Source organism: Apaloderma vittatum, unplaced genomic scaffold (assembly GCF_000703405.1).
Source record: "Apaloderma vittatum isolate BGI_N311 unplaced genomic scaffold, ASM70340v1 scaffold489, whole genome shotgun sequence".
Lineage (NCBI taxonomy): Eukaryota > Metazoa > Chordata > Aves > Trogoniformes > Trogonidae > Apaloderma > Apaloderma vittatum.
This window is the reverse complement of record NW_009736736.1, coordinates 97,316-116,945: the sequence shown is the minus strand read 5'-3', so window position 1 is coordinate 116,945 and position 19,630 is coordinate 97,316. Positions and strand designations below refer to the sequence as shown.

The 19,630-nt window shown below is 40.0% G+C and overlaps 1 protein-coding gene across 1 annotated transcript in view; it reads left to right on the top strand.

The window, feature by feature from the left end:
• The first annotated feature begins 3,609 nt into the window (after nt 1-3,609).
• Nucleotides 3,610-19,630, top strand: part of BARD1 (BRCA1 associated RING domain 1) — a 40,162-nt gene continuing 24,141 nt past the window's right edge. Inside the window, 4 exon segments of the mRNA XM_009877083.1 lie at nt 3,610-3,617; nt 4,485-4,630; nt 11,107-11,506; nt 11,508-12,099. Of these exon segments, the coding sequence (XP_009875385.1) occupies nt 3,610-3,617; nt 4,485-4,630; nt 11,107-11,506; nt 11,508-12,099 (1,146 nt within the window).

Sequence of the window (19,630 nt, the reverse complement as noted above, 5' to 3'; positions counted from 1 at the left end):
GGAAAGTGGTGGAACCTTCTGGATGTCCTGTATGTCGCTGTTCTTCCCGGCACGCAAATGCAAACATGCAGAGTTAAAGGTCAGACGTGTATCTTAAACAGTTCCTTTGCGTAGCAGAGCTAGTAAAATCCTATGCTTGTTACGGTGGAGAGGATAGACGCTTTCTAGTCACAGACTCACCTGGATTGGAGAAAACCTTTAACGTGATTGAGTCCAACCATTAGTCTAACACTGACAAGTCCTTGACTAAACCGCATTCCTAAGCACTATGTCTACAGGACTCTTAAATAACTCCAAGGATGGGAGCTGCACCACTGCCCTGGGCAACCTGTTCCAATGCCTGTAACCCTTAAAAGTAAAAAAATTCTTCCTAATAGTCAAAGTAAACTTCCCTTGGTGCAACTTGAGGCCATTTTCTCTCATCCTATCACTTGTTTCTTGATTGTACAAACTGATCCCCACCTCTCTGCAACCTCATCTAAGGTAGTTGTAGATAGCAGGAAGGTCCCTCCTCAGGTTGCTTTTGCTAAACAATCCCCTTAGCTGCTCCTCATGAGACTTATTCTCTAGACCCGTCACCAGCTTTGTTGCTTTACTTTCTACATGCTCTAGTACCTCAATGTCCTTCTTGTAGTGGGGGGCCCAAAACTGAACACAGTACTTGAGATGTGGTCTCTGCTTGTAAGCCAGTCTAGATATTTACTTTTGGCTAATGCTGTAGTCACTATGTCAATAAAAGTAGAGGAAAAGTTCTCCTTCCCAGCTGTGTGTTCAGTCTTCATCTGCACCTTTCTAATGGGAGCTGAAAGTGTTGAAGGCCTGAAGAGTAAGATACTAGCAGAAGATTATCTTGCTTTTTAAGGACTAACTGATTATGGGACAGATACCCTCAGCATCTCTTCCCCCCAGTATGGATGTATTAAAAGATACACAAATGATTTATTTCTGTCCAGACCTGTGAGTTCTTTCCCGGCTTTGGTCGTTAATTGCTGTAGAAGATTCTGCTGTTGGAAGCAAAGTTGTTATTTGTTCCAGTTGTACCTGTCCATAGAGTACTTGGTAAAATAACCCTGAGAAGCTTGTACAAGTTACCGATAAATATGTTCATATGTGTCTTAAAGTGCTCTTTGCTTGGATTGCTAAAGGTTAGTGCAAGAGTTGTTTGATGTAATTTAATTGTTGGGCATCTAAGACCTTGTGATTTTGTTCTGGATAACACCAGTGTGTCTTAGATGATAGATTTCAAAACCCCACTGTTTGCGAAGTATTTCTTAAACAAATTGGGGGGGGATTTTTTTTTTTAAAGAAAAATTTTCAAAGCATCAAAAGGTGATGCAGTTTGCATTGATGATGCTGGAAAGAATAACTAATAGGGGGTTTAAGCACTCATTAGCAACTATTTCTTACTCTAGAAAAAGAGTTTATTTGCCACGATCCAAGTTATTGTTATACCTAATTTGTTCTCTTTTGTATGCTTGACCTTTCAATCATCAGTGTGTCCTTTGATGACTGAGTCTTGGATAGTGTCTATTTTTTTAAATAAGCCTAAGGAAATTTAGATTAATTTGTTTACAAGCAAATTTAGTAGGGCATGCGTTGTTCTACACGAACTGATTCTGATCAATTGCTACAGACAGGTATTTATTAATGTACCTGGGAAGGAGTGGAGTGAATTGCTGGAGCTGACTTCTGGTATGTGAAGTGAAATACGTGAAAGTAATGAACTGCAGGAATCACAGAATGCTTTGAGATCATCCAGTTCCAACCTCCCTGCCATGGGCTGACACACCTCCCACTAGACTAGGTTGCTCAAAGTCCCACCCAACCTGGCCCTGAACACTTCCACAGTTTCTCTGACACTTTACTGTAGGCCCCCAGGTCACACATAATGGATTCTCCCTCAGTGTGGGTTTTATTATGAGCAGGGATATTTATTAAGATCAGTTTCTGCGGTTTTGTTTGAGTAACTCTACTAAGTTAGTTACAGTCATTATCCATTAACTATAAAAACCCAACAGCTAGAAGTAATGAGGAAATGTGGTGGCATAAAAGTCATTCTGCATTTCCTTTGCACTACCTTTTACAGACATGGGAGACCTGAGGCCGGTTTTCATAAAGAACGAGCCCTGGTTGGTTCTAATCTTTGCTCCAAGTGATTTGTCATTGTCATCCAGAATAGGTCAAAGCCAGGAATTTTACTTCAGTCTCCCAATCACAGCAGTGTCTCAACTGTGGGGTCATTTGGCTGGCTAAATCACAGAACACACCTAGCAGCAATTCCTACATACTGAATTTCTCATTTTGGAATTAACTGAGGGCGTGATACTCCTGTGGTGTTTGAGCGAGAGATCTGAAAATAACTCCTCTTAAGGAAAGTGCTGGTAGTTATAATTCTGGTGTTGGTAACTGATACGCTACTGTCATGAGTTTGAGTCTGGTGGGGTGTTTTTGTGAAAGTGGGGATAGGCTTGTGTGAAGCTTCGAGAACCTCCCCATCCCCAGGTGGGAGTTGGACCTGCCTGGCCAGAGCCAGGCCAGTTAGCACTTCTGCCTTCAAGGTATTTAAGAGGCGACCCCATTGTTCTCTTTCTGTCTTTTGGTTTTGCCTTATTTTGAGCTGTCCTTTGGGAAGTTTTTCCTGTTGGGGGAAGGGCAGGTGAGAGGAGAACAGAGGAACATCACCCTGAGAAGAAAGAGGGGGAGAAGAGTCCCAGAGGAGAAGCAGAGGGAGAAGGCTGCCGGAGCAGGAGCTTTCCCTGAAGCCTGTGGTGGTTGAGATGGCAGGAAGGTGACTGCCTGCCAGTTGAGAGAATCGATGGCAGCAAGAACGTCCAGGATGTGGCAGTATGTGCAGAGCCGCATGTGAGAGGGAGGGAGACTGAGTATCCGTGGGGGATGTGCCCAAAGCAATCTGTGGCCCTGAGGGACTCACGAGGAGGAAGATAATTGCCTCCTGTGAGGTGGACACCATGCAGTATGAAGGAGGGACTGCAAGGAGCTCTCTTTCTCAAGAAGGAGCTGCCATGGACACTGAGTAATGGCCAGATGGACTGCCCCCCTGCACCCCCTGCCCCCCTTGCTCTGATGGAGGGGAGGAGGTAGCTGGAAGGGTGGGAGGGCTGAGGTAGGTCAAAGCGTGTTTAAGATCTGGTCATATTTATGGATGTATTTCTCTCACTATCCTACTTCATAAATGATGATGGTGAATTAAGTCTGTGTTTTTCTCCCCAAGTCACTCTGGTTCTTGACCTGTCGTCTTAAATGGTAGATTATTACTCTCCCTATCTTTAATCTCAAACCTTTGAGCCTTTTTAGTCAAATTTTCTCCATCCACATCACTGTGGAAATGGGGATAGGGAGAGAAGTGAGCTGGAGACCATGTGGTTTTTTTGTCCCAGTCAGATTGAACCATGACAGCTACTAATTTTGTGGGGTATGGCTGTCGGCTTCCAAACTGATTATATATATAGACTCTAGATGCATAGACTTTGATTTTTGTCTCCAGGTAGCAGTGCCTTGGTATTACTTGCATTCTGTTCCTCTAAATGCTTGATGTGATCTGCTCACATATAATTTTATGCTTTTGGCTAGAGTTGTGTGTGCTACGTGATGGTAAGGTAATGGAGACTTTTGAAATTAATTCAGTCTTGGGTATGTGGGACTATAACCTGTATTTAATAGGATAGATTGAAGTTGAGAAGTAGCAGTGGCCCTTGAGTGTTGCAGTTCAGATGGCAAATCATAAGATTCTCTTAGTGGACTAATCAAATGAATGAAAGATGTTTAGACTTTGATGGGGAGAGTAGTCTGACTAAGAAGCTATGAGTATTAAATGGCTTACACCGAGTAAGTATGCTTCCCCACCCAGCCTGCCTTGATCATCTCCTGATGTAAACAATCTGAAAGAGAAAAGTGATGGAATACTCTGAATGCCTGCAGATCCTCATGGGACTGCTTGTAGAAGAATGTTCAGACAGGTGGAACTTCACAATATCAACAAGATATTAAATAGGAAAAAGTGGAAATGATAGTAAATGATAGTTTACTATGGGTTGGCATTCTGTCATTTGTTTAAAAATAGAAAGCTGCAGTAGAGTAGCCCTTCCTTTAGCTGAGGTATAAGAGAATGTGTCGTTTTTAACTGTTGGAGCCTAATTGTTATCTGGAGACAAAGAGCAATGCAGCTTTAGTAGACCTTGAAAATTTGGATCAGGTTGTGAATCGGTGGGAGCCACAGGATACTGCATCTTTCATGAGAGTGTCCTGACAAAGCTCTGGACTTGGCTTGCTTAATTACAGCTTGCCACTTGCTGTGATAAATATGTCCTGTCCTGCATTTGTGACTAACTTGTGTGGGCTTTACCATAGTGGTTTATCACTGCTGAAATACAAGATTCTTGCTGAGCGCTTGGCTGTGAAAAGGTTGATAGTGAGCACAGTAGATAACTTATGCTGGATAACGGATTTTTACATTTGCCTTTCAGATCTTGTGTGGGTGACTGTGTTGGCAAAGAATGCCCAGTGTGCCATGTGCCAGCCTGGGTTAAAGATGCACAGATAAACCGGCAGCTGGATAACATGATTCAGCTTTGCAGCAAACTGCGGCATCTGCTGGGTGTGGACACCTCAGGTAAGAGCAAACCTGGGTCTCTGAGAACCGCTGAATTGGGACTGCTTTGTTTCATTTCGTAGGCTTTATCAAGAATGAGCATTGCAGCCCTATTTAAGATTCTGAAAGGCTGTTCCAAATCATGTTTGGAAAATTTGATTTGAAGAGAACTGTCGGTATGGATTGCTCCTTCTTTGAATCTGTTTTACGAAGAAATCTGCATGAACGGTTTAGTCCATAATTCATTAGAATCTGTCTTCCAAAATTAGATGTAAGTGGGGTAGGTCCCGAAGTCACGTGGCAGTTAGTTGCACAAACCAGGGGCACAGGTGCCCTTCGAGCACAAATGTGTAGTATTCTGCAGTGTACACTTTTTTAGGGAGGCGCTGTTAGAGGATTAATACATATATTCTCTTGCCTCTTGTGTGTTTATGCACCAAGACGTGCATACTGTCTCAGTAATTTTCAGTTCAGAGTTTTTGCACATTGAAAAAATTATAGGTGTTCCTTGCCTAAAAGAGGAAGGATGCGAGTTATTTTCTGGTCCCTAACGATTAGCTAGTCTGCTACAGTGGAATTTTGTCATTGTTGACTGTCCTAGAAGATTGCAGAGATCATACTCTGGGAATTCATCTCTCTATCAAATTGTAGGCTGATTGTCTAAGTAGGAAAAAAATGAAGTGAAATAAGCGTAGATGAATATATGTCTCATTTTGCATGCTCAGAGAAGAACATTTTATGTAATACCAAGTTTTAGAAAATATTCATTTAGCTGTCAGATACAGAAAAGGTAATTCTTCCTTCATTGTTACTTCGTAACATGTTTGTCTAAATTAAAGATTCTTTTTCCAAGTCTAATCCCATCAGCACCTTCATGTTCATTTATGGGATACCTCTTCAGTGACTTCAAAATGCATTTAAGTGAGGATACTGGAAGCCTATGTCCAACTGTAAAGGAGTATATTTTATACAAGTATAAAATCCTATAGTGATTAAATCTTCTGGAGCATAGAAAATATAGATGATGGCCTAAATAGGATTCCAGGGCAACACTTTAAGTGGTGAAGGCTTTTAAAAACATAGCTGGAAGAGAATCTCTGAGAGGAGCTATTTTTGATGCTATAAATAACACATGTAAAATACAACACTGTGGTATTATTGATACTCTTTAGAGCTTTTGGAGAATTCTTACAGATGGTTTAACTCTTTAAAATTAGGCTGTTGTTTAACTATACTAGAAGTTGAATGATACATTTAATCTCATAGTTCTTCTAAAATAAAGTTTGCGTGGTGTGGCTAAACTACAGAACAAAGTTCTTTTTATCATTCCTTGTTCTGATTTAAAAGCAGATATAAAATTTAAGTTTAGAGGAGTGTTTTATTTGGAGGTGAAGTTATGAAATGTTGGAGATTACAGCAAAGATTACAAGTGATGAAAAGTAGTTTTAAGGTGTTTTGTCTCTCATCTCTGGCAAATCTGTCACCTCCCATAGATGCGTGCCTTGAACTTGATGTTTACCATGTGAAATGTGTTTGAGTTTGGAGAATCAGGGCTTCTATTGTTAAGGAGTTGCTTTTATGTTCTTATGACACTGTACTTCTGCCACGTTCCTGTCAATGGTATTTTCTTTTTTGTTAGAAGGTCAGAAACTATATTTTATGTTCCAGTAAAGGAAACAGACTGGGGAAAAAAGAAAATCAATCTTTCTGTGGAGGAAAGGAAGAGAAGCAGTTGAAAAAAGAAATATTTCTTTATATTTGTTTTCTATCCCTTTGACATATTTGTTTTCTATGCCTTGCTTTGAGACTTGTCTCAAGGCTTCTATGTAAGATCCTTGTTGACACTGAAGTCTCTAATGGAAATGTGTCATTCTACTGATTTTTTTCATCTATGACAGACCTAGTGAATGCCAGAAATTGTGTGCCTTGTCTTAAACCCCCACAGAGCTACCATGACTGAAAAGGATAGGGCTAAACTCTCATATTCAATATTTCAAGTGCCAAAATTCCTGTACCCTGAGGTTCCACAGTAGATGTGAGGGGGATCTCGCTTTGTACTCCACTGGGGTAAGCACAGCTGTTTGCCAGATAGTGTGTTCTAAGCAGCAGCATCAACAAGGGAGTGAGGAAAGACTGCACAAAACAGCTACGCTACAGAATAGTACTGCTGTTCCTAAGTACTAGAATAGTGCTGCTATTCTGACTAAAGGGGAATTGGGAAATGATGGACCAGAAACTGGCTAGAAAACGCAAACTATAGGTAGCAAATACCGAGTCTCAATTCACTTTACAGTTGTTATCCTTAGTCTGTGGCAAGGTGAGGAGAGCTGTCTGACCTTTTTCCTGCCCAGTGCTGTACCTAACAGGAATGGGATGGGGCATCTGCACCTCAAAATCTTTAGCTTTAGTGTTATAGAGCCCAAGACATCTTGAGAACTGGAAGTGGTGCGATGATAGACTTTGTAGACGGTTTAGTAAGAACTTGCTGAATCATGGATGTAGTGTGTATAGTATACTAGAGATGAAGAAGGTTGATTAGCAGTAATGATTTTGAAAAAGAATTGCTAAATGCTTCAGTGTATTTTTCTGTGTGATATTCTTTAATGAGAAGAGATTGTCTTAAAGTTTCACAACTCTTTATAGATGACTTTACTGTATTCTTTGTAAAGTAATCTGCTTCGCTCTACCACAGTCAAATAGAAAGCCTTCCTTTCTGCTTCTACAGAGTTAGACTTTGCAGGTGTTGGTCAAAGCTTCTTAAGCTCATGTTGATGCTGGTGGACAGTAGAAGAGATTAACTTCTGATTAGCCTTTATGGTATGATAATGTAGTTTCATATTTACTGATGTGGAGGGGAAGATGCTGAATGCTTGTTGTAACAGATTACACTGCATTTCATGTATGCTATGACATTTTTCATAGTAGCTAAAGATGAGTTTTTTGAATAGCTGGAATTTCTCCCTTTCCCCCTCCATGTTGAACACTTAACTTGCAAAATAATCATTCTTCAGTGAAGGCACTAATGTTGCACAGATGGTACCAAAGCACTTCCCTTTGATTTTTAATAAGGGACTATTTTGTCAAAGAGATTTCTCAACTTCTGTTCTGAAACCCATAATAGAGAATAATTTGAAAGGCACACAATGTGCATCATTATATTCCTTTGATGCAGATTAATGATAGCTAAACTACATTTTCTAATTGCTCCTTTTTTTTTTTTCCTGCTGTAGCCTGTTATTGTACTACAGCAGAACTTGGAGATGTAGCTCTCTAGTAGCAAGGCACTGTGTATCTCCTAATATTTTTGTCTGCTTGCACCACTTTTAACACTTAAATTCAGCTCTAGTAAATGTCAGCGTTAAGTTGTACTTACTATGCACAAGTAAGTCTAATTTAGAAAGAACTCGGTTAGTATATTGTGTATGTGAATGTTACGTTTAATAGGTAATGGAGAGTACATTTACTGCCTTTATTACAGCCGGATTCTAATACTGTAATACTGTCCACTAATACTGTGGATAGTATTTACACTATTGCAGGCATTTAAAATCTAGAATTAGTAAGGCATGCTTTACTGATTTACTTTGTCTCAATGCAGCTCTAAAAATTTTGGGAGGATACTTGTGTATTAAAAAGCCAATTAGATCTTAATTATACATAATATTTTTTTTTCATTCCTGTTGAGATGCAAGCTCTGGCTTCCAAGTTGGAGACAGCAAACAATTCCTTTGGATCAATTCTTCTATGAGCAGTCTTCTCTGAAGGTGGTTTAATGGAATGTAATTAGCTACCAGAGAATGTCCTCTTTATATAAATGAATATTTTCATATTACACCATAAGAACTTTCTTTCAATTTCTCAGCATTGTGACTTTTCTCTCTCTCTCCCTCTCACAGCTCTGGTTCCATCAAGGGGATTAGATTTGCAGGGAGGATAGATTGGCCATTTGTTCTTATTTTTATTCCCTACCTTGTATACTTTGGCAATGGAGGAAAGGGGCAGCAGGGTCTAAGAATAACGATTTTTGCAGGTGCTGCACAGAACTGTTCAGGTAAAGGTGATGTTAGCTACAGAGTGTGGAGTTACTGAAGAATGGCTGAGAGACAGCTCACACCCTGGCCCAAGTTGCAGTTTCTTCCCCAGTAGGCTCTGGAGAAGAATTGCCTGGGTGTTCACAGCTGGCCTCTCTCACAGTGTATGTGGCCTTTTCATCGTGTTCCGTGAGTGCCTCCCTGTTCTAAAACACGTAGTGTACTCTTTTACGTCTAAAGTAGTTGCATGTGAGGAAAGGTAATCCTGGGAAAGTATTTATTTGATGTATTTTCAGCAGGTTTTTAATAACCTGACTGGTAGGTCCCCGCTGAGCAACCAGTAATGAACAGATCAGTTTAAGAACCCTTGTGGTTGATTTCTCACAAGCTTTCTTGCTGCCAGATGTTGCATGTACGTAGCTTCCAGTATAAACTCTTAATTGTGTTATGCTGCTTTAGATCGTACTTCTGAAGGACAGTGCCTTTGATTGAATTTGTCACTTGGACTTTAAAGTCTTACTGTGCTATACACATCAAAAAGGATTCTGGCCAGCAGGAAATTGTCACACAAATTACTTTTGCATGCTGATTTTATTCTTGCTTTTTACTTGGAGATGACTGATAGTTCTATTAAGGTAAATATTTTAGAAGGAAATCTGCTAGTTGAGTAAACAGTGAAAGCAGGACAAGTAAATAGTAACTGCCTGTTATATTTTGCATCTGTTTGTAATCAAGCTCTTCCCTCTTTTAGATGTTATTGTCAGCATAAAATTCAATGTGATATCTTTCTGAAGGCTAGTTTGTTATAAGATTTCAGTCTCAATTTCAGTGCTTTACTTCCTGTTTGCACCGAGCCCAGCCCTACAGGAAAACTAAATAGCTGTAGTTCTCTACTTTATGATTATCTTTAGATACCTAAATGATTGATTAGCTAGCCTCAAGCTGTATTCTTAAAGACAATTTTGGTCTGATGCCTTACCTAAATTCCTCTAGCTAAATTTCCTAATATATAGCATATTTTAATTCAAGGGGTAAGTAGAGTAATTTAAATCAAGATTAAGGAAACATTTAGCCTTGAAATATTGCTTTAAAAGAAAATTGCAAGTGTCTATTTTGGTGTTGAATTACTAGCTATACAGCTCTGCTTTAAGTGAAATTTCAAACTTACTTTGGCTTAGGGATTGGGTTTAATTTGTCTATTATTTGTGAGTTTATCACAGTTTGCTGTGGAAAACAGGCTATACTTACTAACACCAAAAATAGAATGTTTTGAGAAGACAAATGATCCATAGAGAGTTAATACACTGAAATAAAGTTAGAGCGTCTATCGATAATTGAGACATTGTATAGATTATTTAAAGTTTAGGAAAAAATCCCCACTAATCTTGGTTTTAGTTCTGTACAATGATAATATCCTACTTGCCTCACTAGGCAAAATTAATACTGGCTTTGTGATTGATTGCTGTAAATCACCAAGACTTTTGTGAATGATAATCCCTGAGGTTGCAGGGAACAGAAGGAATGAGCTGTGCCTTTGCTTTGGAGGACCTGTCCAAGTAACTTAAAATAACTTATGTTTCCAAAAAGAAATCTGTAAAAAAAATTCTTTGAAAGAGCTGTCAAATTAAATTATTGTTTAACTTAGAGGTCACTGTGCATCTTAATTTATTCTTAAGCCATTGAGGACACCATGTATAGCATTTGATCTCTGCTATTATTTCATGCTCTGGGAGTACAGGATATTCCTGTCACCTCTGTTATTGATTTCAAATATGCTGTATGATGTGACTTGTAAAATTGATCCACTGCATGTTTTTAAAGCAATGTTTGAGATCATGGAAACGTTTAGCTTCCTTGGAATTATTTACTACCAAGGAGTAAAGGATCAAATGACAGGACACAATTATTTACAGATTTCCTGTATATTCCTCTGATTTATCTGCTGTATTTGTGGAATCAGTCAAAATTCCTCAGGAATATTCAACATTTTTATAAGAATGTTATTTTTTTGCTTGCTTGTAGTTAATATTTCTGTTCAGATGAACTGGAATATCTTCTTAGGTAATTGCTTCTGGGCTCTTTTATGTATGCACAGACTACTTTGTTTAACAAACTTCCAAGGAAAACACAGTGAGAAAACCAGCTTCTCTCCTCCCTAGAATCTGGTCAGAAATCTTCTGTGAATGTGTTGTGTTGTGGCTTTTGAGGAAATTTCTCTATTGGGGTGCTTCCTCGCATAGGGCACAGCTTTAGCTGCACTGGGACCCCTAAACTCCAGAGTGGTGTGTGACCTTGCCAGTTTTAAAGCCATTGCATGTGTCTCTTCAGAAGGAGTCGAGGTGCTCATAAGTTGTTTTTACTAACACTTCATCAGTCATTACAGTTGTAATTTTGATCTATTTTCTTTGCAATGTTCTACTGAAGAGTACTTTATAAATTATTTTTCCTATTCCTTGATGCACTTAGATTCCACCGAAGATGTGTCCACACCAGCTGACTCAGATTTTGGAAAAAAGAGTAAAAAGGAACAGATAAAAATGTGGTTCAGCCCTAGAAGTAGAAAGATCCGGTGTGTCCTGAACAAGGAGAGACAGCCTGAGCCTGAAAGCAATAGCCTTTGTCAAGACACATCTTCAGTTTATGATTTCTTCCCTTCCCCTCCTCATGAAAAGCCCCCCAACCCAACAAAAAAGCCAGCACGAACACAGAGCAGGAAGATGAAGAGGAAACGTCTAGCAGACATTAACAAAGTGTGGAACTTAGAGAAGCCTGAGCAGAAAGGAGGGGTTGAGGAGAAGACTCCCAAGGAAAAGTCTGTGACCATCTGCAGTGAACCAGTGGTCATCTGGACTCAGGAACCAAATAGCTCTGTAGCAGGAGTCTGTAAAGGAAGCTGACTCCAGTGAAAATACAGAAAATGTGGAAATACGGCCACAGGTGAAATGCCCAGACAAGAAGGATAACAAGGAGGTTGCATGCCCTGCACAAGTCAGTAAGGAAAAAAAATGTGGTACAGAGGCATCACTATTGATAGAAAATGAAATGACGCCTTTAAAACGTGGAAGGGAGCAGTCCAGACTTCCAGTTACCTCACAGGCTAAAAGACCAAGAGTAGCTGAGAGGAGCAGTATTGGGAAGTCAGAGAGGCAGGCAGATGGCTTAGAGGAGCTGCCTCAGGGTTGCCCAATTTCCCCAGCAGCCGAACACAAGACACCAGTTCAGATTTCTTCCTCTGTATCGAAAGTCACTAACACTGTCATGGAGACAAGAAGCTCTGCAGCCTTTCAAGCAATAAACAGTCCTTCACTTTCAAAATCTCCCTTCACTCCATCCAAGTCTAAGACTTGGAATGGAGTAGGAATCCCGCAGAGTCCTTCTGTGTCGAAGTCCCCTGGTGGTAACACGATTGCCAGAAGAAATTACAAAGGAGAGACTTTGCTCCATGTTGCTTCCATCAAGGTAGGACCATCATCTCTTAGTTCAACTTACAGTACCTTTTTAAACCTCTGTTTCATTAAAAATATCCTGGAAACCAGTTACTTCATTATATCCTATTTCTGGGGAGGGAAATCTCATCTTGATCTTTTTCTTCTAGGTTTATTGGGGAATTTCCAACCTGATTCTCCGATTTCATAAAGAAATGACTATTGGAATGATCAAAGATGGTTATACCTGAGAAACTCAATGTACTACAGTGTCAGTTATACCTGTGAGTTCTAGGAAGTGATAAACATTCAAATGTTTTGGCCTTATATGGCCCTTATGTCTCTGACTTGTCACAGGAGTTTAGCCAAGTATTTCACATCCCTGTGTTCTTGATCTGGTAACTCAGCTAGGGCATGATCTAAATTATCTACGCGAAGATAATGCTGTGCTAACTTAATTGAGGTTAACTATTTCATGGTCTTTGAGATCTTCCATCTGCTGCAAATACTGGCTCAAGAGGAATGAAATGCTGTACCCCGAGATTTCCATGCCGAGCCCTGTGCCCTGAGCGTGCTGTCCTCAGTGGAGAAAGGAGAACTAGGACAGAGTTGGGATGTTCTTGGTAGACTTCACTTTTATGTAGGATCAATGTTATTCTTGAAATGACAGCTGTCACTCATTTTGCTGTTATCTCAGCAAGTTCCTGCTGTAGTAGAACTTCATGACTTTGCTCTTTGCAAGGGGTGTCCTTCCCTGTTGCTATGTAGGAGCTGCATGCAGACAGGGTAAGTTGAACGCTTCCATTCAAACTCATCAGGTGCACTAATACGGCAACTCTTTTCTGAGAGGTCATTTCAAAGAGTTTGTAGTCTGGCAATTTAAATGTACTTTGTGCTAAATCATAATATAGAAATACTGTGTGGTTAATAAACTGCCTATAGCAGTAGAATTGATTTGCCTGTAAGCATCCTGACATTTATTCAGCACTTCTATTTGTTGAGACAAAGGCTGTTCTTGATAAATAACTGTGTCCCCTTTCAAAGGCATTCTAATAAGCCTCCCCTGCTGCAAGAGACCTTTTTAAATGGAAGTGGCAGTTGAGCTGAGTTGAAATATCTAATTTGATGCTGTTGATATGGAATTAGTGAGGAGAAAATGAAACGTTGTCCTCGCAAGACTCAAGAGCTTTAAAGGATAGATATCTTGTTGCCTCTCATCTTAAGTCCTGTATATTCCTCTTTGTGAAAGCACTGTTTACAAGTTATCCTTCCATGATTTTCTGAGAATTTATAAGAAATACTGTCATGACTGACACTTTTTTTTAATATCTCAATCTGCATCGACAAGTTCTCACAGAGGTATGATTTCCAGCATTATGTCTGATACTTATTGTGAGATTTAGAGGAAGCAGTGATGTGCTAATAACGTGGTTTTTCATTGCAAAGATTTTTGAAGATAAATGAGTAAAAATTTAAATGAGTGCTGCTACTGACAAAAAGAGTGAACATGTTCTGGCTGTCCAAGGTTGGTAGCGTGGCAGGTGCTACTTGCTGACACGGGTACAGCCCTCTCTGAGAAAGCGATGGGGCTGTCTGTGGGCTGGAAAGCTGAGCTCCAGCTGTTGGGTAGGCAGTGGGGTGGGCAGACACGTGTGCTTTTTTCCAGTCCTGTGTGTGAATTCATTTTAGTGTTGTCTTTTAATGTTTGTAATTATTGAGCTGAAATGGGAGGTTACTTCTGCCGTGGTTTTAATTCATCCATTTGTGTCGAGGTGCTCATTAATCAAGACTTGTTTATCTAGGTGGGGCTTCAGAGTGATCCCAAAGTTACCCCTCTTTTCAAGGTGATTCAAATATGGCAAAGAGAGTGGTCTTACGGTTGTAGTTTATGTGTGTGTATCTTTGTTTCCAGCTGCTAAACTTCTAGTGCAACTCTGAGAAAGTTGTTTTGCTGTCTCTGAACCTCAGTTCCTCATTTATAGAAGGAGGTTATGCAGATTATCTCCTTTGTTCTTGTTACATGGCTTACAGCATTCCGGAGAAGTTGCTGCGCTCCCTAGTAGCCAGTAAATGTAGGCTGCCTTAATAGTCCGTGTCCAAGTGGGTTAAGACTAAGTTGCTCCAGCCAACATGATGTGAGGGTTTGGTCTTTCTGGAGAACTGTTGGTCATGGGGTTTGGTAACATTTTTCTCTGTGAGGCAGTGAGTGAGAAATAGTAATGATGGATTGCCATGAATCTATTGGGAAGAAAATGGGGTTTTTCTGCATGCAAGTATATTTCATATAGCCTGTATGTTTCTAGATCAGTTTCCTAAGCTGTAGGAAACCTTCTATGGAATTGATAAATGTATTTTATCAAAGCTGAAAATACCAAGCTTTATATATATTGTCATTTTGGCTTTTTTTTTTCCCCTTCTTCAAAATAGCCCTGTCAATTCTTCTGTTTCTGGAAGAAGTATTTCTCTTCCAGTTTTGTTTAATAGGTGATTCTTTCTTTCTCATTCTTTCCAGAGCCAGTAATGTTTTTCCATGTGTGTAATGGGAAAGAATTGTAGCTGCCACCCTCCTCCCATAGTGAAATAAAGTGTAATTCTCTCAGACTTCATTAATTATAAAAATAAATTATTTTCATTAGCTGTTAGGGTCTAATACCCTGAATTTAATTAAAGTTAATTGAGTTTTCCCTTTTTTCTTATTTAAGAAAGATAATAAACAACATTATCAGTCATTAAAATTAAGTGTATTGTGCTGTTTCAAATGATTCTGAAGGATTGTCACTGTTTACTACTAATAGTTATTAACTTGCTGAAATCAAAATGGTTCTCAAGAAAAGTTCTAGTGTGGATGAACTTAATGCTGAGTTAAAATAATAAATTAAAATAAATGCAGCTCTTCCAGTAGCAAACAGCAGTCATGTTTATTTTCTGTGGTCGTTAAAGGTAAAACTTCCAATTAGTTAAAGTACAAAATGTAACCTGTTGCACTCTTAATATTCTAAACTGGTGGGAAATTGCCCAATCAACAGTTCTGCTGCATAGGGATTTCATTTTTACAGTAAAATAGTGAGTTACTCACACAACTAGCTCTTATGTGGCAATTAAAAATCATAAAACGGTTTGAGTTGGAAGGGACCTTATAGATCATCTAGTTCCAACCCCCTGCCATGGGCAGGGACACCTCCCACCAGACCAGGTTGCTCAAAGCCCCGTCCAGCCTGGCCTCGGACACTTCCAGGGAGGGGGCTTCTACAACTTCTCTATTCCAGTGTCTCACCACCCTCACAATGAAGAATTTCTTCCTGGTACCTAATGAAAGCTACCCTGCTCTAGTCTAAATCCATTGCCCTGTGTCCTATCACCACATGCCTGTATAAACAGTCCCTCCCCAGCTTTGCTGTGGCCCCCTTCAGGTACTGGCAGGCTGCTATAAGGTCACCTCAGAGCCATCTCTTCTGCAGGATGAACAGCCCCAGCTCCCTCAGCCTGTCCTCACAGCAGAGCTGCTCCAGCCCTCTGATCATCTTTGTGGCCTCCTCTGGACCTGCTCCCACAGGTCCATGTCCTCCTTGTGTTGGGGACTCCAGATGCAGCACAGTCCTAAACTAGTTAGTGCAGAGTCTTAAATCCATTATGGAGAGGGGGAAAAAAAGAAAATCATTGTTTCTCGGTGCAGTATTTCAGGTCTTGGTTGTGCCTGTGTTTCTTTTGCGTTGACAAGGGAGATGATGGGGCAGTTCATGGTGTGGCGTTGCTGCCACTGTGGATTTTGGCACAGGACAATCGAGGACTGTGGCAACAGCTGTGCTATTACAAAGGAGTGGATGGGAGGTAGCTCGGGGAAGATTCTCCTTGTTATGCTTGAAGTTAGAAGCAGCCAGAGAGTTGTCTGTGTTCTGAGGAAAGAAGTAATTGCATCTATGCAGAGCATCTACTTAGTCTGAAGAAAGAGAGAAGGAGCACTGGGACCAATTTTGGTTACCTCCTGTTCCACGGACTGTTTAGTTAGACAGTTGTGTGGGAGGGAAGTCATAAAGGCTTCACCCATGACTGGCCTGCTGTGCTGGACTTTTCCTGTTTGTTATACTTAACAGTGTAACAGCTTCTCGATAATTCCTTCTGAGCCAGGGAGGCTGTTCTTCCTCTTTATTGCTTTGTTATTACTTCATGACACATGAGGAGGTTGGAAGATTTTGTGGCTTTGTGAGCACGTGATGGCCAACCTCAGAACACCTTTTAGGTGTTTTTTCAGGTGTCTGACCTCTTCAGCTGTGTAGTTCCTTCCTTTTTGGTACCTGATTGGTATGTATCACAGTTGAGTGTTGGGTCCCATATATACGTGGGAGAAACATCTCCCCTTCTGCCTTTTGGTACAGGAGGGAAGTTGTGCTGCTGCACAGATACTCCCAGTCTGCCCTGAGCAAAAGGCACTGGATGGACAGTATTGACCCTGCCAGCTGCTTCACAGTGAATGAATGCATCTGTTGGTCCAAGGTCTGTCCAGACCTCGTGATTTTTGTGTGGCAGATGACTTAGCTCTGCGTGTAATATCCATTTTGTTGGAGAAATGAGGTCTGCTGACAGAAACAAGCAGGTTGATCTGGATGCATAGAATCATAGAATGTGTTGGGCTGGAAGAGACCTTTAAAGGTCATCTAGTCCAACCTGCCTGCGATGATCAGGGACGTCTTTAACTAGATCAGGTTGCTCAGAGCTGCAGATGAGACTGCTTTGAGTTGTAGTTTTGATGTTGACTCTCCAATGTTAAAGCCAAGTGGTACAGGAATGGTGTAAGCGGCCTCCTTCTTATGGGTAGTATTAAGGAGGTGGATTAAGAGAAATATGAAGCAATGTAATGGTTACAAATGTAGAACTTCAGAATATTGAAACTGGCCATGAGTCAAAGCAATCCATCTTCCCAAGTGCTGATTTGAAAGCTTAGAAATGAATCACCATTCTTTTTTCGGTAATGCTGGCTGTTACTTCTCTTGTTTCTGAGGTGGGTTAAACTTCTTGAGTGTCTTCTTTTTGTTAAAGGTTAAGCACAGCTGCTTGTATGCTTGTTAGTTAATAAATAGTCTGCTGGGTAGGGAATTAATTTGGAGAAATTTGAGGTGAGAAACTTACTGGTTCCTGGCAAGCGTTGGTTGGAGCATTCACAATTACTGTAAACACTCGAGTTCACACTTGCCCTCTGACCACTTATGAGTTGCAAATAACCTAGTTTTCCTCTCCTCTCCCATAATTTAAACAAGCAAATTTGGGTTTAGAAGGGGTAGTTTGTTCATTTGACCTAAAGATTTATGTCACTTGGTTATCTTTGCAAATAAAGGGAGAAGTGTTTGGTTGATTTAGTAAAGGTTTTTAGCTTCATTTTCATGTACTGCCCTAATTCTTTGGATCTCTGTCTTTTGAACAAGCAGAATATGTTTCCATTAACTTAATAATTTAAGTGTGACTTCTGGGTGGAAAATATGTGGTTAATGAAGTAGTAAAGGGTAAAATGGAAAAAAAAAAACCCCACCTATAAAATAGGGCTGAAGGGATACCTGCAGTTCTTCTTAGCCATCTGTCTGCATTAAAATAGTGACACAATCGACTTGAAAAAAAAACCCAAGGACCTTGTCTAAGCCAAGTGAGGATGGTTTTCTGGGCTTATGCCATCTGCATCTGCAGGAACTAAATTCTCGTTGGGAGGAAAGTATTTGTAAATACCCTTTTCTGTCTAAGCTAATGCTGTCTTCTAGATCTGCCAACAGATGGCCCCAATGTCTTTCCTGGCTTCTATGGTTTTCAGAGCTCCCTTAAGCGATAGCTAAGGATGAGCAAACCTGTTGCATTATTGTGTTGTCACTATACAGAAGCTGTGTTATAAGCTTAAAACATCCTTTGCTTTGTTTCTTCCAAGTGGATAATTTTACATTCTGCTGTAGTTTCTGCCTCTTCAGAAGCTGGTTGTAATCCTTCATTTATAATGAGATTTAAAAATAAATGCTTGCCTATGAATTGTTAATGTTAACTTTTTCTACCTGGTGTTTGTCCTGTTCTCTGTTTTGGAACAAGTAGTATCTCCAGTTACATTTCCACTCTGTTGTTACTAACTGTTAAGACAAGCTACGATGGCTCCTCCTCATATCATCTGGTGTGGTCTCTGTGTTTGAGACTCGTGGTTTATGTGCTTGGTCAAGTAAACTCAAGGGGCTGAATGTCAAGGTCCATTCCAATACTAGTCAAAGCACAACTTCATGAAGCATGCAAGAATTAGTAATTTCAAAGCAATAGGTGTAGTCTCTTCTGCTTGCTCACTTGTGGGGGAAAGACACAGTATGTAGCTATTTGTGGCTTTGACTTGCCCCTGCCAGGTGCTTAACCTTTCTTGTTGATTAAATTTGTGTGAGTAAATCCATCAACTCTAACAGAACTGTTCAATGTGTTCACTGCACTTTTCCTATTTGGATCACTATCAGATGATGGTGGTCTTCTTTGCAAGAGGGACTCTAACACATGTCTTAAGGATTTGCATCTTGAAATTTCATCATCATTTTTAAGCTAAGTATTCCCAATATAGTAACTGGGCCTCTGAGGAGATAAAAGACATTTTCTAGCTATGAACGATTTTGTTAACATATCTCTTGTAATCCTGACTGACAGCACCCATCCCATCATTGTGCAGTACAACTGGCACGACAGCTTCCCCTCCCTTTCTGTCACTCTCATTGCTAGGTGCTGGTTACAGGGCACAAGTTTCACTTGCAGCGGAGGTGATGACAGTATATTTCTTCTGTAAACAGCAAAACGCCAGTTTTCTAATTTTCACTTAGACCTGGATTTCATTCTATGGATGTTGTCAGTATGGGGTCCACACCAGCGACGTTTCCCATGATAAGATTGCAGCAATATTTTACAAATCAATATTCACATAACTGTTCTGAGAAGATGTGATGCTACCTGATGCCCACACAAATTATTAGCTATGCTTACTTCTCTAAAGGAGTACTCTTGAAATGTCAAACCCTTGCTGTACATGTTTGCAAACTTAACTTTAAATGATCAGCTTAAATCTTGCTCATTATAGATAATTGTATCTTCTTTCTGTAGAAGATCTAATGCTGTCTATTACCTTGCAGCCATAAAGTATTCCGATAGCAGCACATTCTTCAATTGCTTTGAGAAGTAACATTTTGCTGGGACATGTAGGTTGTGAATATAATACATGAGACTTATCTCTGATGTGCTGATTTTCTTGACTGTTGTAAAGCCAGTGATTCTCAGCACTTCTATGGTGAATTTTGAATTTCCAATTGTTGCTTGCTGGATTTGTTTCTGCTGTGCAGAGTCTGTCTTAATATTTTCTCTGAATAAGGATTACAGCTACTTTGTTTTTCCAGAGTGTCTCTTGATAACAAAAAAATGAAATTAAGTTTATTTTTGTTATGTTTAAAGCTCTATTTAATATTCTTTCACTTTTTCTAAGATATGCTGTGGAGTAACAAGATTTCCTTGACTTACTATATCATGGATTAAATTTCTCTTCCTTCCTCCAGGTCCTCGTATTTACATATTGCAAG